The sequence below is a fragment of the Hyphopichia burtonii genome (assembly GCF_001661395.1).
Source record: "Hyphopichia burtonii NRRL Y-1933 unplaced genomic scaffold HYPBUscaffold_6, whole genome shotgun sequence".
Taxonomy (NCBI): domain Eukaryota; kingdom Fungi; phylum Ascomycota; class Pichiomycetes; order Serinales; family Debaryomycetaceae; genus Hyphopichia; species Hyphopichia burtonii.
This window is the reverse complement of record NW_017963733.1, coordinates 426840-451389: the sequence shown is the minus strand read 5'-3', so window position 1 is coordinate 451389 and position 24550 is coordinate 426840. Positions and strand designations below refer to the sequence as shown.

Sequence of the window (24550 nt, the reverse complement as noted above, 5' to 3'; positions counted from 1 at the left end):
CGAAATCACTATTTTAAAAACGTCAGCACTAACCAAATATGAGCAGTTTGAATAATGGGGGGGATTCGTCAAGTAATCAACTCACAAAGGAAGAAAAATTGAAGAAACGTCAAGAGAGATTAGCAGCTTGGAAATCAAAGAATGGTGAAGGTTCAAATGATCAGATAAGCAGGGAAGATAATTTGAAAAAACGCCAGGCTCAATTAGAGGCGTGGAAACAGAGAAAACAGCGGGAAGAAGTTGGCTCTTCTTCTCCTAGTCCTGCTGCACCATCAGCCGATGATAAACAGTTATCTCGACAACAAAAGATAGAGGAATGGAAAAGGAAAAGACTACAGAATAAAACAGAAGCTGTGGCCAAGTTGAATCAAAGCAAAATATCGATCAAAGCACCGAAGATTGTGAAACCAAAATCAAATGGTTTACTAAAGAAAAGAAGTGCCTTTGAAAACGAAGAAGATGACGAACAGAATTCAAAACCGGTATTCAAGAAACCTACCCTTGGAAACGATCGAACTAATTCGCAATCAGATGAAGGAGAGGATGAATTAGATTTGTTTTTGCAAAACTTGGACCATTCTTTGGATGATCAAGGAAAGGGGCTTCAACAGGTTGAAGACGTACACGAAGAGGAAGAAGAAGCCGAAGATGAAGATCAAGATGAAGAACAGAAGAAACTTTTCCAATTAACTGAAAAAATCTCAAATAAAGAAAAAGAATTAGAAGTTATTGATCATTCATCGATTCAATATGATTCATTCAGAAAAAATTTCTATAAACCACCCATTGAAATTGAAAAACTCCTGAGGGAAGATATTGCAGATTCAAGATCAGATTTACAGGATATTAAAGTCAGAGGGGTCGACTGTCCTAGGCCGATTTTAAAATGGGCTCACTTGGGACTCCCGCAACCTATAATGGAGGTGATTGAAGATAAATTGAAATACCCCAAGCCGTCCGCTATTCAAGCACAAGCATTACCAGCAATAATGTCTGGTAGAGACGTAATCGGTATAGCGAAAACAGGATCTGGAAAAACCATTACATTTGTATTACCAATGTTAAGACATATTAAAGATCAAAAGGCGTTGAAAAGGGGCGAAGGTCCAATTGGATTGATTATGAGTCCAACAAGAGAACTTGCTATTCAAATCAATAAAGAACTAAATCATTTCACCAAGAGTCTAGGACTCACTTCGTGCTGTTGTTATGGGGGAGCAAACATTGAAAATCAAATATCTGAATTGAAGAAAGGTGCTGAAATCATTGTGGGGACCCCCGGTCGAATCATTGATTTATTGGCGGCTAATGGCGGTAGAGTTACAAATTTGAAAAGAGTTACTTATACTGTGTTAGATGAAGCCGATCGAATGTTTGATATGGGATTTGAACCTCAAGTATCGAAAATTTTCAGTCAAATAAGACCTGACAAACAAACACTATTATTTTCGGCAACTTTTCCCAGACAAATGGAATTATTGGCTAAGAAAATATTGAACAACCCCATTGAAATAAGTGTTGGGGGTATAAGTGTTGTTGCGTCCGAAATCAGTCAACAAATAGAGTTATTTGAAGTTAATAAACATGAAAATAATCTGGATGAATTACTTGAGATATCCAAGTTTAATAAATTAATTCAAATTGTCAAAGATTACCATCAAACCAAAATACTTATATTTGTTGAAAAACAAAATTCGGCTGATGAATTACTTGTTAAATTACTTGGATATAATTATGCGTGTTTGGCTATCCATGGAGGTAAGGAGCAAATTGATCGTAAATATGCCATTAAAGAATTTTCTTCAATGAATAGTGGGGTTAATATTTTAATTGCAACCTCAATTGCTGCAAGAGGGTTAGATGTTAAAGGATTAGATTTGGTTATCAACTACGATGCTCCTAATCATATGGAAGATTACGTTCACCGAGTTGGTAGAACTGGTAGAGCAGGTAAAAAGGGAACCGCAATTACCTTTGTCACCTCCAAACAAGAAAGATCAATTACTGATTTAGTCAAAGCCATGAAATTCCTGCAACAAGATCAAATTGAACCAAGATTAATAGAAATAAGCAACGCATTTTTGAAAAAAGTTAAATCAGGTAAAGAAAAATACTATTTCGGATTTGGAGGAAGAGGACTTGATAACTTACAAGAAATTAGAGAAAGTAATCGGGACCTTGAAAGGAAAGTTTTCAACGAAGATGATTCGAATGAGCCATCAACTACAAAAAGTTTCCAATTACCTGACTTCCAAATCATTCAAGGTAGAGCTAATGAAACTGCGGGTCCTGAAAGATGCAAATATCATTCCCGGATTCAAATTAACGATTTGCCTCAAAAGACAAGATGGTTGGTTAGTAAAAGCGATAATTTAAATAAAATCATCGAATTAACTTCAACATCAATAACAAACAAAGGACAGTACTACGCTCCAAATACGAAAATCCCAATTAAATCCGATCCACCCAAACTTTATCTTTTGGTGGAAGGATTAACCGAAAAGTCTGTTCGTGATGCAAATAATATGATTCGCCAAAGTATGATTGAAGGACTAGAAGCAGTTGCCAGGGACCAAAACATCGCACCCACCGGTAAATACACCGTGTAAATTGGACCCAGTCGACCTACCTCGGTCGAGCCTGAGGGGACTTCTCCCTAAGCTTTATAGATGTATATAACCGATGTACGAATAGTTATTGATTAATATACTTATCCCATGAAATCTGCCGGTTGGTCTATTGATCTAGCGATCTAGTAAGCTATGTACTGCCCTACTCGCAGAGCAACAAAGTAAACCCTGGATGTAGTAAGATGAAATTACCCAACCGAGGAACAATTTTTCAGCATTTGACAAAGGATTTTTGCAAAAAAAAATCAATGATAACGGACTTTATTTATAAACTGCTAGATTTCGCTACCTTTTCCTTTATTCCAGTGACGATAAGATGGTTTTCAATAAAGAAGATTACAAGTACGACGGATTTGTTGTATCCGAAATAGAAGAAGGTTTTGCCCATGTTCAATTTAACAGGCCTAAGAATTTGAATGCTTTTTCAACCAAGAATTGGCAAGACTATGGGGAAATCTTATACAAATTAGATGCTGACTCGAGTACTAAGGTGATTTTAATTTCTTCCACTGTTGCCAAATCTTTCAGTAGTGGGCTTGATTTAAAGGATGCATTGGTACTTTTCCAAGGTGGTGGTAAAGATGATAGTCGGGATTTCAAAGAACGTTACGATGGTTTGAATAAGTATATCACTGACTTTCAGCATGCTATTGGTGCTCCTGCTCGAATTAAAACCCCCACCATTTGTTTGTTGAATGGTCTTAATATCGGTTTGGCTCTTGATATTTCTTCTGCTACCACCATTCGTGTTGCTACTCAAGATGCAAAGTTTTCCATTCGTGAAATCAAAGTTGGTATAATTGCTGATATCGGTGTTTTACAAAGACTCCCTTCTATTGTCAATAACCAATCCAGATTAAACCAGTACGCTTTGACCGGGGAAAATTGGTCTGCTCAAGATGCTTGGGATTTGGGGTTTGTCAGTAAAGTTGTTCCTGATCTTAAATCAGGTATCGACTACTGTATTGAATTAGGTCAAAGTATTAATACCAATAAAGCCTGGACCATCCAAGGTACGAAAAACTCCCTTCAACAGATATATGACGGTGGACTCGTTCAAGACGGGTTGAAAGAAGTTGCCATTGTCAATGCCTTCAACATTGACAACGACTTTGGGCCCAAACTCTAGTAGTAGTATAAGTAGTATAAGTAGTCCTCCGAATAGATCCGTACCTTTTTGTGGAGTAATCCGGGTAAGCGATTCTTTGAGTGTCCGAATCAAAGCCGAAATTTTTTCGTTTTTAAATTTTTTTTCATTAGATCTTATAACTTGACTAAACGAATGCATAGCTAGGCAATGGCGAGTATACAGAGGTTGTGCCAGGTGGTACGGAGCACCGGTGGAGCCACTGGGAAGCGGTTTTTGGCGTCTTCTTCGTTCAGTATAAATGAGACTAGCGTAGCTGAAGAAGATATTGCATCCAATGAAATACCTAGTCAAGTTAGACCAAATAAGGTAAATAATGTTCTTAATAATACAGCATCCAAGCAGTTTCTTGATTCGATTTCGTCGGATCATATCACGTTTGCCTATATACCGAGTCCAGAACTTGGATCCCAAGAACAGGTCAAGAACGAGATTAGAAAATTATTGAATACTCAACAGTATGAATCTTTACTAAATATCCTTTTAAAATTAACTTCTAAGCATAAGGAGGATGTTGGCTCATGGCAGAAGATACTAAGTTCTCGAGATTTTGCATATTACGTTCGTTGTATAATTGAAAAACAGATTAAGCTGATTCGTCAAGTGGCCGAATATAGATTAGCTGAAAGAAAAGGATATTTAGTTGAGTCTAAATTGAAAGAGTCCAAAGTATTGAGAGATGGTATAAGACAATTATATGCTAATTTGTTATATCCAGAATCCAATGAACATCTTTATTCAAAAAATAATCGAACAAAAAATTTCCAATTACAATTTTTAAATGAATCATTATTCAAACCAAGTGTTTTTGATTATGAAAATTTAATAATGCTTGAATTATATAACGCCAAATTGGACTTGGCGTCTAAATGGATATTGAGGTTTGAAGAACAATATCCCAGGGGAGAATATTTGAAGCATATGACGTTAACCTTATGGAATTTAAAACTAAAAGTATACTGTGGAGGAAGTTCATTCTTGTGGAAAATACCCGATAATGAAATTAGTTTCAATAAGAAGAATTCAAGACAGTCGACTTTTTTCTCTGAAAAAAATTGGATTTTAGTTTTCAATGATTTTTTGAAAAGTCAAAAATTATTCGGTAATGGTAACGGGATCTTAAATAATGAATTTAATGAAACTTTGATTTACTCAATTGGACATTCGGGTAACATTGATTATTTAACAAAGTATATTGAGAATGTCTGGGGGATTGATTCAAATGGTAACTTAATACCTAATTTCAAATTACCTAATTCAAACGATTCAATCTATCCAAATATCAATATTTTAAAAGCCATAGTTACTTCATTGTCTTATAATAATGAATTTTTCAAATCAATGGTTTATGTAAACAAGTTTCAGGAAATTTATAAATTAGATCTAAGTGGATTAAAAGCTAAAAATTTGTGGGAAAATATCTTTAAATGGTCAGAGTTAAATACTAGATTTGACAAAGAAAGAGCATTGACCCATTTCATTAAACAAAATTCAAATTCAATCTTAGCTTCTTCTAAGAAAAATTTCATCACTTTAAAAGAAGCACAACAATCGGTTGATTTCAACTACGAGGGCTATCTCAACTATATCAATGATTTACAATCTAAAAGAAATAATACCTTATCCCAATTATGGAATCTTTATACGGAAACTCAAAGATTTTTCTCTCCGGAACCTTATAAGATTTACTTTGAACATTTGAATTCTTTGGATGATGTCACTGATGAATATTTCAACTTGCTTACCATCCTCATGAAGCATTATCATCAATATAATGTTTCTGCTCGTTCTTTCAATAAAGTTCATTTAAATGTTAATGATACCGATAAAACTATCTACGGCTTATATGAACGTGTCATTCAAAAACTAATTGACTTGAAAGGATTTGCCGGCTACACCGGTCAGATCCAACTCATCATTGATAATTGGAGTTTAAACGACGAAATGCTGCTCAACTTGAATAAATGGATTTCATCCCAATTCCCAATTTATCAAGACCATTTGAATACAAAAAGATTGGAAATAATGGCTCAACAAAGATCCGAAAAAGAAGACGATGATGACGAACTCTTGGGTATCATGTCTTAACCTTACGACCTACATAGATAACGATTTATCCCATTAAACGATTGCAACAACCTTATAGTGTAGAATTAGCAGCTAATACTAAGTCGTGTGCGCGTGGCCAAACCCACCGAAACCAAAAGAACGCCAACTCGAAAAAAAAAAAAGCGAACACCTCATAATTGGAAAAGATAACCCAGTATCTTCTCTTCATCAATAATTAACCATGGCTAGCGAAGGTTTAGAAAAAATCACTGAAGTTCCTGTTGAATTCTTCAAAGATGGAAGTGCTTTCATCAAAAAGTGTCAAAAACCAGACAAGAAAGGTATGTTTTGAACGGAACTTTGATCAATTGATCATGAATACTAACTGAATTAGAATATCTTAAAATTATTAGAGCCGTTGGTGTTGGTTTTGTCATGATGGGTGTTGTTGGATACGTTGTCAAATTGATCCACATTCCAATCAGATACTTACTTGTTTAACTTGTTGACTTGTTGAGTTCTTGACTTTTTAACTTGTTTGACCAATTATTGTTGATCTGTTGGATATTTTCAGTACGATCATTGAAATATTAATGCTCCTTTAATTCTTATATTTATACGATCTCCTATGATATCGATTTAATAGTTTACTACTTTGTACTAATATACTCTTATTTCAGTAAATTAATTGTAGGATAAAGAGCGAAGAGCAGAGCATTGCAGAGAAGACTACCGACTACAGAGTACAAGACAGCAAGAAATACGCCATGTCCGAGAAGCAGACGTCGACATTTGTGAAGAAACTAGCATCCAATGACCGCAAGACCAGAGAGGCGGCTTTTGAAGCGTTGGGAAACTACTTGAAATCCAGATCAAGCTCGAAATTGTCATTATTAGAAATGGAAAAATTATGGAAAGGACTTTACTTTGCCATGTGGTTTTGCGATAAAGCCGGTCCCCAAGAGAAGTTGGCACAGGAATTGGCCAACTTGTTCAGTGACGTGATACCAGCCGCAAGCTACTCGACCTTCCATGAAGCATTCTGGGTAATTCTCATCAAGGAATGGCCGAGTATCGATCAATGGAGAATTGATAAATATTATTTAACAATTAGAAGAATATTAAGACAAAACTTCATTCGCTTACAGAAAAATGGATGGGAAGAAGAAGAAATCAATGACTTCTTACAAGTGTTAGAAAAACACGTTTTAAGTGGAGATAAATCAGTACCAGTTGCATTACCATATCATTTATGTGATATTTATATTGATGAAATAGAAACAGTATTATTTGCTGATTTAGAAGAAGCAGACTTGGAAGAGAACGAAGAGCAATTCAAAGAAGTTTTCCGTCAGAAACTCGATATCGTCGAAAAGACCCCAGTTGAAAAATTACTTTCTCCATTTGCAAAATTAAACAAGAGTGCATTATTAAAGACCTTAAGAATAAAATGTAAAGAAGTATTGGAAGATCAAAGATTGAAAGACTGGGGGGTTTTCGAAACCGACACCGACAATGAAAACGAAGAAGACGACGAAGAAGAAGAAGAATGGAAGGGTTTCTAATGTATAAAATTGTAATATAGTTCTAGGGAAATGTAATTGTAGAATTTGCAGTTTTGCGAAAAACTCACTAAAAAAAAAAAAATCAACTCAAAAAACTACACATCGCTTCTACAGCACTTCATCAGCACCTTCTTTATCGTGATGGCCACTCCGCCCAAACAGCAGCTGGACAAGCTGGGGAGGGAGATCAATCCTTACATACCCAAATACATCGCCAACGTTCCGTGGTACCAGCGGCGCGACCAGAACGAGCAAGAACAAGCTCAAGATTACCTATCACATCAACGACTCGAGCCAGAAGCAGAACCAATCGATCACAGTATAGCGCGTGCGGGAGAAGGAATAGAAGACAAGTTCGTTGAGGGCGCAGAGAGTCAAGTGAAGAGCTATCAGGATTGGGATTCCAAACGAGACCGCTGGTATGGATATAATAGCGAAGAATGGGACAGACTAGTTAAAAATTGGGATAAAGTGAAAAGAAGGAAAACCGCCACACCAGAGCACCAGGAGAGTGATGACGAAAGCGAGTATGAGCTCGAGCTCATGGAGTTGGGGTTGAGTAAACAGGATATTGTCAAGAATTTGAAAGAAGATCCTTTGGAAAAAACAATCAGAGATAGGCAAGATGTCCCGGCGTATATCATGAGTATCAATTCCAGTAATAAGATCAGCTACGACCCCAAGTCCCGGATCGCGGTGGACCCGCAAAGAGGCTACTTGAACGACCGAAACCAATTTGTAAGATATTTGAGTGGAGAGGCCAGTGACTTGGAACAAGTGCAAAAATTTGCCTGGGAACAGAATAGAGAATACGAAGCTGAAAAACAAAAGGAAAAACTCCGGCACAACGTTCTGGACTCAAACGACATTCCTGCTAATCTCGATATCAGTCTCGAGGCCAGTCCAACTCTAATGATGCTTCAGAACAAAAGGGCACAAGAGTCGAAGCGCCAGCTAAACAGCCAACGCAAGAAGCAGCTCCTCACCAAATACGGAGGCGATGAGTTTCTCCGTAACGCCCCCCAAGCGGCCGAAATCAAAACCAGGGTTGCCGGGGACGCCAAGGACCCCAACGGTCTAAAGAGATCCTGCTTTTCCGAAGACGTCTACCCCTTGGACCACACCAGTGTGTGGGGGAGCTACTACCACGACGGCCAATGGGGGTATCGCTGTTGCAAACAGCTAGCCAAAAATGACTACTGCACTAGAAAGATACACTGACCTGCAATTACATCTGCAATTAGACACTGCACTAGAAAGACACACTGACCTGCAATTACATCTGCAATTAGACCCTGCTCTGCAATTAGACATACGGATCCTGGTGATATGGGTTGCAAATCCAATTGGGGAAAGTCGTCACACGAACAATAAACAGGGTCAAACCCGTGCACCACCAGCCGTCAACGTGGGGAGGGGCGTGGCTGCAAACTGGGCGCGGCACACTACCTTTATTCATTATTCTTTTTTTAAATTCTTTGCATCTACACGTGGGAAGCGAGTCTTTACAGCACAAGATTGAAAGGACCATGGCAAAACTCGTGTGAGCGTAAGCAGCAGGTTGAAGATAAAGGGAAAACGGTCAAAGTAATTGAGTTAAAAACGTGTGGGATTTAATTTGAACGTGGGTTTTGTCTTATTTGTTGCAACAAGTTTCATTTCTAGTAACTGAACTCGTGGTTTTAAGCTATAAATTAAATTAGATCTGCTTTCCATTTGTACTTCCATTAAAAATTTTTATTTGGTTTCTATAAATTTGACAGCATTTAAAGGGAGTTAAAGATGAGTTCTTCGTTACCTAGTCCTCCAATGTTGAAGACTACAATTATTCAGCTTAATAAAGACTTGGATAACGATGATAATAATTATGAGATTTTAACTAATGAATGGATGAATAATGGGAATTCAAGCGAAAGTAATACCAATAGCAACATTGGGATTTTAGAACAACCACAAGCAAAGAAAAAACGTAGAAGATCATCGGCAAATATTGATTCGGAAGAGTTGGCTAAACGGAAGCATGAAACCAAGCAATTACATTCGATTATTGAAAAAAGAAGAAGAATAAAAATTAATAGGGAATTTGAAGCATTAAAGTATTTGATTCCTGCTTGCCGTTCTTCAAATGAAGGTAGTATTTCAAATACTAAGAAGAATTCCAATTCCAATAACAATAATAAAATCGATGGGATGTATAAATTAACTATATTAAAATCATCAGTTGAATACATTCTTTACCTTCATCATATAATTGAAAAACAACATGCTTTATTATCAAACAATCCAGACTATTCGTTTGATATCAATTTTTGTGATATTCCTTTAAACGTTAATCAATATAGAAATATAGATAAAGAATTCAGTTTTAAAGATTTAATTGAAAATAAAGATTTGGCCCATTCTTCGAACTCTTCTTCAAATTCTTCTTCACCAAATATCTCACCGGCAAACTCAAATGTATCCAATAAAACAAACGTCATTAAGGATTCCATAGAAGAACACGTTGATGAAAACGATGAGAAAAGTCACCATAACTTACCCCCTTTAGAACGTCGCCAAGTTAAAAAAATAAGATCAACTTCTTCATTACCATCAATAAAACACCTGCCACCAAGTTTTAATAAAAATCAATTACCCAGCCCAGAAATAACCCCCGACATGGCACCAATACTTTCAATGTTGAATAAATATTCAAATTCAACTAATTCCTCTTTTTCATTTACAAATACAACAAATTTACCAAACGATACTAGACTAAGCCAGTCAACCGGAGTTTCTCCCTTTACCAAACCTTTAAGATCATCTTTCAGTAAATCAAATACTCAATTTCAATTGCCGGACCCTGCAATCACTTCTCCTTCTCAATATGATTCCAACTACCCCCGTAAAAAATTTTTCAAATCAAAAATCCCCGCCAATAATACTATCATACAACTGCCAAATAATGACTCGATCAAAGATGACGGTCTTACTTATATTGATGATTCTCTCGATGTTGATGACGGTTCTACTAAACGTAAATTATCTGAAAAAGATGCTTCCAAAACCTTATTGGCTCTAAGAAAATCAAGTATCGATAATTTATTAAATTAAATTTGTTCTTTCTCTTCTTCTCTTTGTATTTATTTTATTATTAACTTATATATGTGTATGCTAATGAATATTTATTCTATTAATAATTGATTTTCTCTTAAATATTCAACGTATTCATCAATTACACTTGGCCATGCACTCATTTCATCATAATCCTTAAATTCTTTTGGATCCTGGGAAATAATGTCCTTGACAAAATAATAAAACATCTTCCAACTATCTTTACTAAAATCTCGTTTATATTCATCTTCAACAAATTTAAACCACTGCTCCAATCTTTCCCAGGTGTCATTTTGAAATTCGGGCCTTTGGTTAAATAATAATTTCCAATATGATATCGATAATTCATAATTAACAGTTTTATCTATTCTATTACTTTTAATGAAATCAAATGTAAACATATAAATTTTTTCAAACTCCTTCATATCTTCATTAATTCTTTTTTGGTATTCCTCTAAATAAACCTTCATATCTTTTAAATTATTGATTTGTTCATTATTCCATCTTGTTAAAAATGAACTCTTATTGAATATACCTGTACTTGGTGATTCCAAAAAATATGATAACGTTAAACTGATCATATCCTCTGGATCAATTCCTAAATCCTCTAAATATTGAAATGTCCCGTCAATATCAATTATCTCCTTATTTTGTCCATCTTGATATTTTTCATATATTTTCACCAAATCTTCGTCAATATCATTCAATGTAACCCCCTTGTTGGTCTCGTCAATCTCTCCAGCTACCCCGCCGTTACTTAGGTAAGCATTCATTGCATCCTCTAATTTCCACTTATACTTCTCTAACCAGGCCGTAGCAGTGGTGCTATTGGTCTCAGTTATCGATATAAACTGCTGTTTGAGATTCGCCTTCAGTGGTCTGGCCTGTTCCTTTGTTAGTTTCATTTCTTCCATCGTCCCATTCACTGTACATACCATTTCCTAGCTCTTATTATGATTTTATCAAAATATGAATATCAAGTTGATTTCTTCGAATTTTTGATTCTTTGATTCTTTGATTCTTTGATTTTTTTTTTTTTTTTTCATCTCATTTGTGTGCTAATCAAGCTTTGATTTCTTTCACAATCAAAACAACTCCTTCTTCTTGCCCTCTCTCCACCCAATTGGCTTCTTACCGGCTTCTTCTTGTTCAAGGCATTACGCAGGTATGAATACAACGCTACCCATATCCAAGAATGATATCAAACTGATCATTACAAGTGCCACTTTTGACGAATTAGACACCAACTCCAGTTCCACCGATCAACCATTCAACGAGATTGAAAACGACCTTCATTGCTTGTTAGACTGGTTGGATCCTTATTACCCTCAAGATCCAAGTCAGACCGTGGTCACTGAACCATCTCCAAGAGTGAGGGCTGCTATACGAAGCTGTCTTAAAGATGATGTGAGTCAAATGGAATTTGTTAAATTGTATATTAATTCAATCAGGAAATGCTTCAATGACGACTTCAAGCCGTTTATTAATAGTAAGAATGACCATCTGGTTCAAGACCTTATGGATATTATGAATCGTATCAAATTAATCAAGGTTTATTATAGTCAATATATAACTTTTTTGAATCTAAGAAAGTTATCTAATGATTTATTCAATAGAAACTTGAATTCGTTATTCCACATTCACGTCATAAAAAACAAAAATTCGCCTTTCCAGTCCCTACTTACTAATTATCTTATTGAATCTTTATTCAATAATACTTCAAAATCTTCAAATTACGCTATTTCTACTTTACAAGATTATATTAAGACCCTTATCTCAATTGGATTCATAGATTTGTTAAATTCAATTGTTATCAAACTATCAATTAAGAAAATTAAGCATCTCGTGATTAATACTTGTAGAGGTGTTTGGGATGTACCTCTACTAGAAAAAATTAACGATCTGATCAAAATTGATTTGTACCCTAGCTTTAATATTATAATGAGACTTTCATCTACTGAATTCAATCAGTCTTACTTGTTCAAGTTAATGAAAATTAGTCATGATGAATTGGTTTCTTTACGTATAAATGAACTCTATCAAATGATTGTTAATTATCCCTCCTCTTCCATTGCATTATCAGAATTACACCAATGCATACTGTTCAAAAGTAATAATAATAATCACAATGATAATAACCAAAAAAAGCAATCCGATTTCTCAAACCCTGATTTTACAAACCATTCTGGGTTATCAATGACATCCACACAATTTTCAAGTCTAATGGAGAATGATCTAAGCTCCCAAGCTTACCAAAGAGCTAAATTAGTCGATACCTTCATTCAGGCTTGCCATGAGAATTTGCTACATTCTGGTGCAAATACAGTTGACGTCATAACAACTTATACTTCTACCATTAAAGCATTCCTTATCATTGACCCTAAGGGTGTTTTGCTTGATAAAGTAGTACGTCCAATTCGTCGATACTTGAAAACTAGGGAAGATATCATTGTAAAGTTGGTTCATGGTTTATTAAATGATGATGATGAATCAAATGAATTAGCAGAATTGGCACATGAATTAAGAAAACCTAAGAATCATAATAATGAAACTGATATGAGTATCTCAGGACATTTGGGTAACTCGACAAATGATAAAAAGAACGTTTCAGATCCTCGTAATAATGATGTTCTTGTTGATGACTTATTAGACCTCAATTGGGTGCCGGACCCTATAGATGCATTACCAGATTTTAAAAAAGGGAAAGTTACTGATGTAATTGAATCATTAATTTCTATTTTTGATCTGAAAGATGTTTTCATTAACGAATTCACGAAGTTGTTTGGTGATAGATTAATCAATATACATGATTATGACTTGAAAGATATCAACTATCATCTAGATTTATTAAAATCAAGGTTTGGTAAAAACGAATTTACTACTCTTGATGTTATGGTAAGAGATATCCATGAAAGTAAAAACATCAACAAAAACATTAACAATATAGCTAAATCACATCAATATTCAACAAATTTCCATTCAACAGTATTATCGCATCTTTATTGGCCTCATCTTTGTGAAAATTTATCAGAAGAAAACGATTTTTTTAAATTACCTGATGTTATCAATAATCATTTCTGTAAATTCAATGAAGGATTTACCGCTTTAAATCCTGGAAGATACTTGAAACCTTTATCAAGTATTGGTTTGGTAAAGCTAGAATTGGATTTTAATAATCAAAAATTAGCATTCGAAGTAACACCTGATAAAGCCGTTGTTATTTCTCTTTTCGATGATGAAGCTGAAGAATTAAGCCTTGATCAAATATTAACAATAACTAAAATGCCCCTGTACGTGGCTTCCAAAGCCATCGAGTATTGGGTCAATTCAAAAATTTTAATTCAAACTTCAGAAAATACTTTCAAAACTAATGAAACTTTGAATACATATTCAGAGGCATCTGGTGTCCAACCAAACCCAAGTGAATTATTAAACAATAAGACGGAAACAGGCTCGAAGTCTAAAAAAATTGACTTATCATTCAAAAACTTGTTATGGCGATATGTTAATGGTATATTGAGTAATATTAGTCCTTTACCTGCTACAAGAATCCACTTTCTACTTGGTGCGAGTATATCAAAAGAGAAATTAGGAGGAGATTTGACAGTTGATCAGTTAGAGGAATATCTAAACTATATGGTAGATGAAGGCAAGTTGATTTTACAAAATAATTGCTATTCCTTAAAGTAAAGCTAGATTAAAATTTATAAAATATTTACTTATTCTACCTTAGATAAATCATATATTTTAATTTATATTCCCATTAACAGATTTAGAAATTTCAACACCAGAAACTTTTTGGTTGTAGCTTGAGCTTGGTTGCCATTTTCTGGTGGCTCTTATTTCATCCATTGCATAACCCGGGATTCTGATATTCCAGTTTCTTTCTAAATGTAATTGAACGTCTCTCACATCAACTGAATCCACTTTTCTGTGTTTTGCTAATCTACAGGCAAATCCTGTAACAGAAGTGATAAACTCATCAGCCAAATCAAGTAAAAGTTCTTCAACATCACCATCAATGTTTGTTTTTCCATCACCTTCATCTGCTCCAATTGTATTAACCAACTCCGTGAGCTTTCTCTTTGTTAACACGCGGCCATTGTTATCTGGAATAGGACCTCCTGCACCAGTAGTAGCTAAATCAAATGTAGGCATTTTAACAACAGCCGGAGTACCAACAACTTGACCAAAACCATTAGCAGATCCACCAGTTAATGTGGCACGAGTATTGTTTCCACCAGGCTTCAAAGTCACAGGATTAGGTGGTTTGACATTAATACTATTAGAGATTGGAACTGGTGGTACACTTGGTTTGGTTATCCCTGCTAAATTTACTGCTGGTGGTCCGGGAGGCTGAGAGGCACTACCTTTACTTGAAGGAGCTGGGGATGACGTTTTACTCGATTTATTTATTTGAGCATTATTAGCCACTGCATTTGCAGCTGCAGTATTTGGAGTTGTGGTTGCACTTGCCCTAGGAATTGGGGTCTCAGAAGCACCAGGAGTTCCTTTGAGCTGAGCTGATGATAATTTTCTGCCTTGATTTGGTTGAGCACCCTGTGCTCCTTGGGTATCTTGAGGTGCTGTTGCAGTGGGCTTTGGTTGTTGTTTCGGTAAAGGAGTTTTTGGCTTCGGTTGTGGGGGGATCTTAGCTTGTGATTGTGGGTTGATTTGATTTGCAGCTGGGCTTGGAGCTGTTTGGTTAATTGGAGACTGTTGTTGACTTTGGGGCAATTGTTGACTCTGTTGATTCTGGGACATTTGTGATGAAGACAGAGCACCAGGAGTACCAGCATTGAAGTTATTATTTGAGTAAGAAAGAGCAGCATTTCTTCTTGTTAATTGTTCTCTTATTATTAAAGCAACTTGTTGACATTTACCTAATTTCAGATTGAAATCATTCAATTGATTATCAATAGCAGCAAGTTGTTCCGGAGTCAAGTTGGGAGTATTCTTAGCCGCATTAAGTTGTTTGATTTTTCCATCAAGACTTATCATTCTGGACTTGACTTGATTGAAATTTTCAATTGAAATTTGATTATTTGGAGCACCTGGTGAGCCTTGACGAGGTTGAGGAGTTCCTGACGATTGTGGGGCAGGGGATCCAGCTCCCATTTGCTGCATAGTATTAGTAGGATTATTATTCAATTGCTGAGTTGGTTGTTGAGATAAAGGAGGGTTGGAGGGGTTTTGTTGTGGCAGTTGTTGTGGTCCGGGAGAGACGCTTGTGTTTTGAAATTGTTGTTGAGATTGATTGAGTCCTTGTTGAGAAGATTGAGAAGAGGGGGTTCCGCTACCTTGAAATTGTGGTTGTTGTTGTTGTTGAGCCTGTTGTTGTCTGGCATTTCTTTGTGCATGATATTTAATCAAAACTTGTTTTATTTGTTCTGCTCTTCTGTAATGCTGTTGTGCTTCAGCTTGGTTATCACCGGCTGCTTTTGCAAGAGCCCATTCATTTCTAAGCTCTTGAATGAGTCTATTGGCCTGAGCTGGCTGAATATTCATAGGTCTATTCTGTTGAGGATTAGAACTTGCACCTTGATTATTCATGTTTGGATTAAAGTTCATATTACCAGAAACATTACCACCATTATTTCCGGAATTATTCATTCCACCGTTGTTAGACATATCGTTGTTCATGGTCCGTGAGGATTGGCTAATCGATTGATTCCAAAGGACGTTTGAATGTTGATAAATCAAAGCAAGTCTTTTTCGATGTTCGTTTGGATTTTTTTTTTTTAAAAAAAAATTCAAAAATTTCGCAATTTCGGGAAAATCACGTTACTTGCCCTCGGAAGTTGTTATACATTTTGCAACTTTCTTATAAAGAGGAGTTCTATTTGAGTTCCTATGGATAATACTTAATATCTATATGAATCAATATGCAAAGCATCTTTCTACGCTTCTGGGGTCATTCCCCCACCAGTTGGGCATTTGGAATCCGAAAAAATAAATGATTAGAATGCTTAAGTTCAAGCCAGTATCAAAAGAGGCTGCCAAAATGTAGTTATAGCGTTTCCATAAGTCATGTTTGTATCTGTAGGCATATAACATGGTCACTGTTCCCCCTAAGAACTTTGAAAGATATCCAGTTGAAATGTTACCGTAGAATCTACCCATTCTTGAGAAAAAAACTGTTGTATTCCAAAGGTTAAATTGCAAAGGGGAGTTTGAGTATTTACAATGTAATTGGAAAATAAGTAATGGAGCTAAGAGCCCAACCAAAAACCCATACGGCAAGAAAGGATAGTTTTTGAATAATCTTGAAGGACCAAGGATTACGTATTGAATTGAATTTGTGTACATTGAGGTAATGTCCTGACCGGACCATTGATGAATGGGGTCGATCTTAGTACCATCTATGAAATCCCTTTTTGTATCAAGGACGTAACGCATGGCCAAATAATTGAATGGAACCCCGATTATCTCGCCATATATCTGAGCAAAAAACACAGCTCTAGAAGGAATATGGTTGTAGAAGCCCAACCTTCTACTTTCTAAGTGATGCTGGCATCTATACCACGCATTTCCCAGAATAACACTGTAGAAAGAAGCCCCAGCAGCATGTTTCTTCTTAACTGATTCCACAAGGTAACCGTAAAATAATTCATTGAAAGTTCCTATTGGGAGCTGGAAATTAGACATTGCATATAACCATATTAAAGGTGTTACAATTAATCCACCAGAGATCAAAGCTATAATACAACACCACCAGGGCATGAAAAGCTTTCCGTTGATATTTAGGATCAATAAAATTGCTAATGATAACAGTAAAAGAGTTAAGTACCACGACAAAGGTATATCCTGATATTGAGAATTAAGCTTATTAAGTCGGTCAGTGAAATTACCGGAAGGACCCTTTTTATTATTTTTGGTATATCTAAAAAAGGATTGTTTCAAATTGTCATATCCAAAAGATAATATCCACACAATTCCCGATACGTATGCAGCATATTCAAAGAACATATTCCAGGCTTTTTGAGGACCCAAATACACTGGACCATAAATCTCATAGGCAGTGAGGTTAAGTTGGTAATCAGGGGTGATAAGCTTATCCGTCGGATAAAGAGTTCCATTCCCCGTGAATATTTTATTGGACATCAATTGATCTTTAAACTGGGATATATTACTAAACTTCACTAGTGGGATTAAAACCCATGCTCCCACAACGAATGCGATAAACTCAATAACTTGAATGTAATAAGGATATAACATAATAGATGAGGATATATTTGCCCAATCAAATGAAAAGTTCAACAACCCCATTCCTCCTATACCAGAGCCGATAAAATTAAGTGTTTTATTGGTTGGTGCTAAATAACAAAGTAAAGCAACTGAAGACATTAACGGAAATATTAGTTCAGGAAATAACTGCCATATAGTCATACCCATAACTGCAAAGAAAAACACCTTCATTGTATTGGAAGATTTTCCATTTGGTTGACCCGACTTTGCTTGAGATTGCAATAGGGCTGTCTGCATTAAAGATTGAGGCCAAAGATACTGGGGATCGTACAATACCAAGTTTTTGGGAATTATTGAATACGAATAGCCAATGAAGACTGCTGCAAACATTATACCCAAACTAGCAAAGGAAGAAAGCCTCTCATTAAAATGTAATTCAGTCATTGATAAGGCATTAGTAGCCAAGTTTCCAGTTGCTCCACTTTTAGCAGTGATGGTTAGCAATGCAGTTTCCTTTATCGACCACGGACCTGGGTTTAGATTGAATTCAACCCCCATCACTTTTGCCCTTTTATTAGGTAAGGCCTTAGCTAGCCATTTACCTGCCCAATGGCCAGCAATTTGCACGAAAAATATGGAATATGGAACTGATGTCGTTCGGAAAGAATTTATCGTATCAATAAATGCTCCCGGGATAACAAATATTGTAGATAGAAGAAGGTATCTGAATGTAAGCACTGGTATGCTTGGATCATCTTCTAGCGGAACAGTTTCCCTTATCGGTTGAGGTAATTCCAATACATCTTCATAACCATCGCCTTCGTCACCATCCAAAATATCACCTTGACCTGTAGCCTTGTAAGTCGACCTATTCCTGATTTGACCATTGGGTAAAAGTTGGTCATTCTCTCCCCTTGAATCCTGCTCTAAAAGATCATCTCTATTATCTCTTCGTGGTTCTATTTCGGACATTAACAATCAAGTTACGTTTATAAGTTAGAAAATCTTTATATATATACGAATTAAGTTGAAATGTATGATATGGACATTGAATATCTTGTGCTATAAGTCTATAAAGTCTATTAAGTAGTAAGTTATCTTCAAAGCTGATTCTTTTGGTCTTCAAATATTTGTAATCAAAGTTTTGAACAAAGAAATTGCTAATAAAACCGCGAAATTAGCGATTTCATTTGTTTGATAGTTGCAAAACTTTGTTCACAACAGCTAGAATATCGTCACTGGAGTCAGTGGCATCGAGTGGCTTTACTGAGTGTCTTGGATTTGCGAGCTTCTGTTCGATAGTCTGGTCCACTAACATTCTTAATCTTTTGATCAATACTCCGTTTTTACACCAGGTACGAATTGGCATCCAGCCATCTAAAATAAGACCAGGTGAAGTTTTTCCGGTATTCACATGTGAACTCATGTCATAGGAGATGTTACCACCGAACAAAAGAGTCGATAAGGTTGTTGTTGGGGTGATATCTCTAATAAATAGCTTGCTGGTGTGGTGAGATGAGCCGTAAACAACAAAGGAAGTTCTAAGGAAATTGGAGTTTGCCCCAGGAACCAGTGGAGTTAAATCTGCTTTGTATGAACTTCTAGCCTTTTCCATATCAATGGAACCGTCCTCGTTGGTAAACTGTTCTAAAACCAGATTATCAGCCTTGGTATCATTGTTCGAAAAAAGTAGAGAAGATGGATGAATAAATACTCTTGTGGCAGGTAAGGTGCCGGTCAAGTCCTGGCCGTCATGTAACTTGTTCATGAAATCATCATTTCTGATCCAAAATTTAGTCTGTCTTACATCTGCATCTAATTCTACTGCACCGGCTGAGGACTGAAAGTATTTAGGATCGGGTAATTGAACCCTTGCAATATTAGGATAGAAAGAACCAGTAATGATAGCTGAAATTAAAGAAAAGTTTTCCTTGTTTCTATTCAAATTTTGGAAACAGTCGCTTTCATTTTTCAGTTGATAGCTGAAAGGAACAAATCCTTGGTCTTTTAAAATGGAAATATATTGGACTCTTGTTGATGCAATATCCTTCAAAGTAAGGTACGACAAGAAGTTCTCTTTGATAAATTCCTTCAGTTTCCCTCCTTCGTTGCGTAATTTTTCGTATTCTTGGTATACTATAACTGACCCTATTAAGTCACCGTACTTCTTGGAATACTTTTGTTTCTTTGCCTTAATTTTATCTCTGTCTTCGTAACTATTGATGAAAGGACTTCCTGAAGAACTGATAGATGCTAGGATCAAACATGTTTCAAGGCATCCAAATATGCATCCATAAATTAATAGCTTACCGCTTTGAAGATCAGTAGGCAAATATGAAAGGTATTTACCCAAATTAGATAATTTATCAGTTGCAGTCAATGCACCAATTTCATTCAAGAAATACTTTGACTTGGCTAAAGATGAAGAATCTGGGGGATCAAGACCGCCATTCAAAAAATCTTCCACCTTATTTATCCCCATCGCTTTGACAACAAGGTACAAACTTTCCAATCTAGATCTTTTAATTTCCGGTACTGGTTGCTTCAACATAGTTTGAACGGTTTCTTCCGTGTAAAGGTGATAACAATTACCATTTGTTATTCTACCTGCTCTACCCCTTCTTTGCATTATCTCTGCCTGTGAGCACCAACTTTCAATCAATTTCGTAGCATTGAGACTTGCATCATAAAATGTGGATTTTACCCTCCCACTATCAACTACAGCAACACAATCTGGAATGGTAATAGAGGTTTCAGCGACGTTCGTAGATACAACTATCTTTCTTGTCAGTTTTGGTGGGTCTCTAAATACTCTCTTCTGGTCATTGGAAGATAAAGCCGAATGTAATGGTAAAGTCCATACCCTCTTGTTTTCTTCTTTAAAGATTTTTTCAATTGTTCTGATACATTGGTTGATCTCCATTATTCCCGGAAGGAAGATTAAAATTGAACCATTATTAGAAGTACTTGTCAAATCTTCATCGATATTTAAACATAATTCTGCAATCAACTCGTAGTTGAGATTACCAGATTTGAAGAAATGGGAGTCAGCTTTTGGTCTTATGCTTTCTCCATCATTGTTAGTGATTGTATAATCCAAAGACTCAAGAATCGAATCCAAATAAAAGTCTTTAATTGGGAAAGTTCTACCTTCAATATGAATGTGATTAACATTTGTACCGAAAAAATTCTTGAAAATATCAGTATTAATCGTAGCTGACATTAATATAATCTTCAAGTTTTTAAACCTTTTCATAATCTTCTTTAAAATTATAAGAAGGAAATCACTATCAACCGATCTTTCATGAACTTCATCAATGAAGATATATTCTAACTTATCAAAAATTGAGGCTTCATTAGTGTTTGATGATAAAAATGATTGTAGCATCCTTAATAATACCCCAGTAGTTACAAAAGATATTCTGGTAAAGAGATTAGTTTTGTTTTCTCCCCTGATAACATACCCAACTTCATTTCCAATTTTTTCTAACCTTTCATCACTAATTCTCTCCGCTAACCCAATGGTAGATATACGTCTTGGCTGTGTACATATAATCGAACTCTCGAAATTCCCCTTTGAATTCAAATCATCGAGAATAAATTGAACAATCTGAGTTGATTTACCGGAACCAGTTTCACCTGTTACTACTGTTACCTTGTTTGCATTGATGACAGAAACTAATTGGTCTTTCTTTTTCCATGCTGGTAAACCTGCTCTTTTTTCCTTCAATTCTGTCATTTTACCCAGGGCAGACTTCTCTTGATAGGAGATTCTTAATCTTTCAATGTCATCTTCCAGAAGTCTATAAGTTTTTGATTTTGAGTTTGTCTTTGACCTCTGGTTAGAAGATATGTTAGCTTGCGAAGTGTTGGGGGAAGATACCAGTTTATCATTTACCAACGGGCCAGGTTTTTCGATAATTCTAGATATATTCTCCTCTAACCATTCTATAACGGGGTAGATAATGCAAGTTCCTAAGAAATTGTTATTAATGAGGTAGTCTAATAACTGTTTCAAAATTGATAGCTTGATGTAATTGGCTAATTTAAAGGATGTATTGGTTACAATTATTTGAATACCCGGTAACTCATTAGGATAGTTCTTAGGCCTGTATAATCTTAAGTTCAATAAATCGGGGGCTATATTTTGTGGTTTTAATTGAACCAGCATAACTCTACCACAATTAGATTCGGTGTTCACCTTATGTGATTCTATTGCATCTATTCCTTGAATTTCCTGATCCCAAAGTTCATCTCCATCTTCAACGTCATCAAATGACATATCATAGGTGCATAATTTATGGGTGAGTTTTACTGCAGTCTCAATCTCATCTCCATTGCATTCCATTAGAGTGGTGACAACTTCATCCTCATCAAAACCTGATTGCGCAAGTCTTTTTAATAAGTATTCATGTTGGATATTTTTGGATATTTTCAAGGCAACACCCGAGTCTTCATCCCTTTTAGAGAAGAATTGGGGTAAATCGTCCTCAGGGATATGGAAAATGAGCCATTCGAGAGCATCCACAAACGTAGATGTATATTTGAATGATTCTTGAATATGGCTTTCCCTAAAACCAAGTTTAAACAATTGGGTGAAGTATTCTTTTTGTTCTGTCGACGGGTTTTCATTTTCTGTAAACCACTTTATATGAGATCTAATTGATTCTTCGATGGAGGTTCTGATTTCAGAATTGAAGTCAATGAAAGGAGCATTGTCCCAGACCTTCCGTGGGAAAGTAGGTGTGGTTCTATCGATTTGGGTTTTCGAACTCAGAGATTTCTGTTTCTCAATTGAGCCTTCCTTTTGACTAGCATTGGATGCAGAAGGTTTGTTTGCCAGAATATTTATCATTGGCTTTTTGGTCTTTGCATCATTTTGTTCCTTTATGGCTCTGGCTTTTTCCATTTGGTCTTTTTTCTCTCTTTGTTGTAAAACAACGGTGAAAGGATCAGGATTATATATATTATTGTGATGGTCTTTATTTTCTTTCAAGATTTGTACTCGTTTAGATTCGAGATCAGACCAATAATTTCTGAATATGATTGGAAATAACATCTTCATGTTTTTCATGTAGTTAAGTCTATGTAATGCATAAGTAGCAACAAAGTGTCTTGCTTCATTTGTAGTTTCTTTTGGCTGATATAAATCAGAGTCAGGTATCATCTTGACATGAATTATCTCTTTCGTCTTTGGATTTTCCCAACTTAAATTAACAATTCCAATAAAACCTTTTGGTGTTTTTTTCATATCAAAGATAACCTTATTCCATTTTTGCTTTTGGCAATGTTCATGTAATAGAGTAGCTGGCAATTTACCAGTCCAGCCAAAATTTTCACCAATTGCCAAACCTCTCAGAGGTTTTTTCGGATCATCCTTCTCTGCTGCTTCGGTTTCTTTTTGATTACCTTTCTTTTTCGATTTTCCTTTCACTTCAGCGGGAGGCTCTTCAGCTTTGGTTTTCTTCTTTGCCATTTTTAACACCTGGTTCTTCTGCTAAGAATTCTAGATAGATCATTATAGATTTTTTTTGTTTTTTTTCAGTCTTCGGTCTCACCGCACCAAAGAGCTGCTAAAGGTTAAGCATACAAACTTATTCACCTATGAACATTGAAAAGAGAATTATATTCTTAAGCCTTATTCGAATCCCATTTCATAGTTAGTCTCAAGGAGACGTTGTTCCCTTCTCAATGGTATAGCTCAATTAAGTAATATTTTCATAAATTTGCACAGAAATTGCAAAATTCCTCATTTTATAGCTGTTGAAGGAACATATTCAGAAAAAACATTGAATTCTTTGTAAGTTAAACAATGTAGTTTTATTTTGTAAATTAAAGCATATATATATTCTTGGTAAGTTGAAGAATGTTCCTATTTCGTAGATTTTGTTTGCTAATTTGATGTACAAAATAAAGTTATTAAGTCCTTGTTGCAAAAAGTAGCTGCTTACAATCAAAAAGACACTTGAAATAGGGTATTCGAATGATTGACGATGGTCCCTGAGTAAAATACTAAGCCCATAGCGATTGGCTGCTACGCATGGCCAGTAAGTTGTTTCTTCTTCCGAATTATAAATATAACCGTGCAGACTTAGTGAAAGATATATACCCGTTGGTTTCTTCTTTAAGTGATACATATATATCATTATATACTTGTAAATAAATGTCCATAAAAAGCATTCAGCTATGATATAAGTCGGGTTACTTTAGAAGAAGAGCTCGTAGAAATTTTGAATCGTTAAATTGGCCTTTCCCAATAATTTGGGCTATATTCGAACTGTTTAAGATTTGTGCCAATATATCTAATATCTGGCAGCATTTAGAACAAGATTAATCATTTTTTCACTAATATAAGTACTACCTACTTTTAAATCGAAGGTTTATACATTGTTGAAGAAGGTTGAAAATGTATAAAATCTGAAAAATATATTTTATGAATAATTTTCGATTAAAACACATGGACCAACATTGGATGGCAGCTAATTTCTTAAAATTAACTATTTTAGTTTAAAAATTCTCCTAAATTATCCAAGATAGAAGGAAAATAAAAAATTGAAAAATTATCATAAATCAGCTTCTCAAATCACATTCAACAAAACAAAAAAGCTACCTTCATATTTTTGAACAAAATCATCCGTGATAGTTTAGTGGCTAGAATTACCGTTTGTCGCATGGTAGACCGGGGTTCAATTCCCCGTCGCGGAGCATTTTCTTACTATTCACTGCGCAAATGGTTTAGTGGTAAAATCCAACGTTGCCATCGTTGGGCCCCCGGTTCGATTCCGGGTTTGCGCATTTCTTTTTTTTTGCACTCTATCAACAAGTGCCGTTACATATCCTATTGATTTCGTCTACTGTTATGTTCTTTAAGCTCTGCC

General features: G+C 35.6%; 13 protein-coding genes and 2 non-coding genes across 15 annotated transcripts; 10 read left to right on the top strand and 5 right to left on the bottom strand.

The window, feature by feature from the left end:
• Nucleotides 1-38: 38 nt before the first annotated feature.
• On the top strand, nucleotides 39-2609 carry PRP5 (DEAD-box RNA helicase; the record flags this gene model as incomplete). Its single annotated transcript, XM_020218908.1, has 1 exon — nucleotides 39-2609. The coding sequence occupies one exon, from the start codon at nucleotides 39-41 to the stop codon at nucleotides 2607-2609; it is 2571 nt and encodes an 856-aa protein (XP_020075080.1).
• Nucleotides 2610-2946: 337 nt separating this feature from the next.
• On the top strand, nucleotides 2947-3759 carry HYPBUDRAFT_149795 (uncharacterized protein; the record flags this gene model as incomplete). The annotated part of the gene is made up of 1 exon (XM_020220231.1): nucleotides 2947-3759. One exon carries the CDS (start codon nucleotides 2947-2949, stop codon nucleotides 3757-3759), a length of 813 nt encoding a protein of 270 aa, XP_020075079.1.
• Nucleotides 3760-3843: 84 nt separating this feature from the next.
• Nucleotides 3844-6038, top strand: HYPBUDRAFT_242701 (uncharacterized protein). The gene has a single exon (XM_020223301.1). The coding sequence runs from the start codon at nucleotides 3928-3930 to the stop codon at nucleotides 5863-5865; it is 1938 nt and encodes a 645-aa protein (XP_020075078.1). The 5' UTR covers nucleotides 3844-3927; the 3' UTR covers nucleotides 5866-6038.
• Nucleotides 6039-6067: 29 nt separating this feature from the next.
• HYPBUDRAFT_158052 (translocon subunit) lies at nucleotides 6068-6327 on the top strand (the record flags this gene model as incomplete). The annotated part of the gene is made up of 2 exons (XM_020222340.1): nucleotides 6068-6167; nucleotides 6221-6327. 2 exons carry the CDS (start codon nucleotides 6068-6070, stop codon nucleotides 6325-6327), a joined length of 207 nt encoding a protein of 68 aa, XP_020075077.1.
• Nucleotides 6328-6548: 221 nt separating this feature from the next.
• On the top strand, nucleotides 6549-7422 carry HYPBUDRAFT_153564 (uncharacterized protein). The gene has a single exon (XM_020221611.1). The coding sequence runs from the start codon at nucleotides 6594-6596 to the stop codon at nucleotides 7389-7391; it is 798 nt and encodes a 265-aa protein (XP_020075076.1). The 5' UTR covers nucleotides 6549-6593; the 3' UTR covers nucleotides 7392-7422.
• Nucleotides 7423-7532: 110 nt separating this feature from the next.
• Nucleotides 7533-8612, top strand: SLU7 (mRNA splicing protein; the record flags this gene model as incomplete). Its single annotated transcript, XM_020222339.1, has 1 exon — nucleotides 7533-8612. One exon carries the CDS (start codon nucleotides 7533-7535, stop codon nucleotides 8610-8612), a length of 1080 nt encoding a protein of 359 aa, XP_020075075.1.
• A 43-nt stretch (nucleotides 8613-8655) lies between these two features.
• Nucleotides 8656-9048, bottom strand: HYPBUDRAFT_220495 (uncharacterized protein). Its single transcript, XM_020223101.1, has one exon. The coding sequence runs from the start codon at nucleotides 8920-8922 to the stop codon at nucleotides 8698-8700; it is 225 nt and encodes a 74-aa protein (XP_020075074.1). The 5' UTR covers nucleotides 8923-9048; the 3' UTR covers nucleotides 8656-8697.
• On the top strand, nucleotides 8927-10570 carry TRY6 (Try6p). Its single transcript, XM_020223100.1, has one exon. It carries the CDS (start codon nucleotides 9174-9176, stop codon nucleotides 10482-10484), a length of 1311 nt encoding a protein of 436 aa, XP_020075073.1. The 5' UTR covers nucleotides 8927-9173; the 3' UTR covers nucleotides 10485-10570.
• Nucleotides 10556-11484, bottom strand: HYPBUDRAFT_12606 (NEDD8 ligase; the record flags this gene model as incomplete). The annotated part of the gene is made up of 2 exons (XM_020219349.1): nucleotides 11420-11484; nucleotides 10556-11368 (listed from the first exon to the last, which is right to left on the bottom strand). Exons 1-2 carry the CDS (start codon nucleotides 11420-11422, stop codon nucleotides 10556-10558), a joined length of 816 nt encoding a protein of 271 aa, XP_020075072.1. The 5' UTR covers nucleotides 11423-11484.
• A 100-nt stretch (nucleotides 11485-11584) lies between these two features.
• HYPBUDRAFT_242687 (anaphase promoting complex subunit 2) lies at nucleotides 11585-14174 on the top strand (the record flags this gene model as incomplete). The annotated part of the gene is made up of 1 exon (XM_020223300.1): nucleotides 11585-14174. Exon 1 carries the CDS (start codon nucleotides 11652-11654, stop codon nucleotides 14172-14174), a length of 2523 nt encoding a protein of 840 aa, XP_020075071.1. The 5' UTR covers nucleotides 11585-11651.
• On the bottom strand, nucleotides 14162-16076 carry HYPBUDRAFT_153563 (uncharacterized protein). The gene has a single exon (XM_020221610.1). It carries the CDS (start codon nucleotides 16035-16037, stop codon nucleotides 14232-14234), a length of 1806 nt encoding a protein of 601 aa, XP_020075070.1. The 5' UTR covers nucleotides 16038-16076; the 3' UTR covers nucleotides 14162-14231.
• Nucleotides 16077-16364: 288 nt separating this feature from the next.
• On the bottom strand, nucleotides 16365-18644 carry HYPBUDRAFT_7327 (OPT family oligopeptide transporter; the record flags this gene model as incomplete). Its single annotated transcript, XM_020223651.1, has 1 exon — nucleotides 16365-18644. One exon carries the CDS (start codon nucleotides 18642-18644, stop codon nucleotides 16365-16367), a length of 2280 nt encoding a protein of 759 aa, XP_020075069.1.
• A 214-nt stretch (nucleotides 18645-18858) lies between these two features.
• On the bottom strand, nucleotides 18859-23148 carry HYPBUDRAFT_112208 (putative helicase; the record flags this gene model as incomplete). Its single annotated transcript, XM_020218889.1, has 1 exon — nucleotides 18859-23148. The coding sequence occupies one exon, from the start codon at nucleotides 23146-23148 to the stop codon at nucleotides 18859-18861; it is 4290 nt and encodes a 1429-aa protein (XP_020075068.1).
• Nucleotides 23149-24305: 1157 nt separating this feature from the next.
• Nucleotides 24306-24377, top strand: HYPBUDRAFT_t139. The gene has a single exon. It is a non-coding gene; the product is annotated as a tRNA-Asp (tRNA).
• Nucleotides 24378-24396: 19 nt separating this feature from the next.
• On the top strand, nucleotides 24397-24467 carry HYPBUDRAFT_t140. Its single transcript has one exon. It is a non-coding gene; the product is annotated as a tRNA-Gly (tRNA).
• The last annotated feature ends 83 nt before the right edge of the window (nucleotides 24468-24550 follow it).

Bases quoted from the DNA above. Each gene is read 5' to 3' on its own strand.
- HYPBUDRAFT_153564 (XM_020221611.1), top strand. From the start codon at position 6,594: ATGTCCGAGAAGCAGACGTCGACATTTGTGAAGAAACTAGCATCCAAT.
- TRY6 (XM_020223100.1), top strand. From the start codon at position 9,174: ATGAGTTCTTCGTTACCTAGTCCTCCAATGTTGAAGACTACAATTATT.
- HYPBUDRAFT_242701 (XM_020223301.1), top strand. From the start codon at position 3,928: ATGGCGAGTATACAGAGGTTGTGCCAGGTGGTACGGAGCACCGGTGGA.
- HYPBUDRAFT_153563 (XM_020221610.1), bottom strand. From the start codon at position 16,037: ATGAATAATCAAGGTGCAAGTTCTAATCCTCAACAGAATAGACCTATG.
- HYPBUDRAFT_220495 (XM_020223101.1), bottom strand. From the start codon at position 8,922: ATGGTCCTTTCAATCTTGTGCTGTAAAGACTCGCTTCCCACGTGTAGA.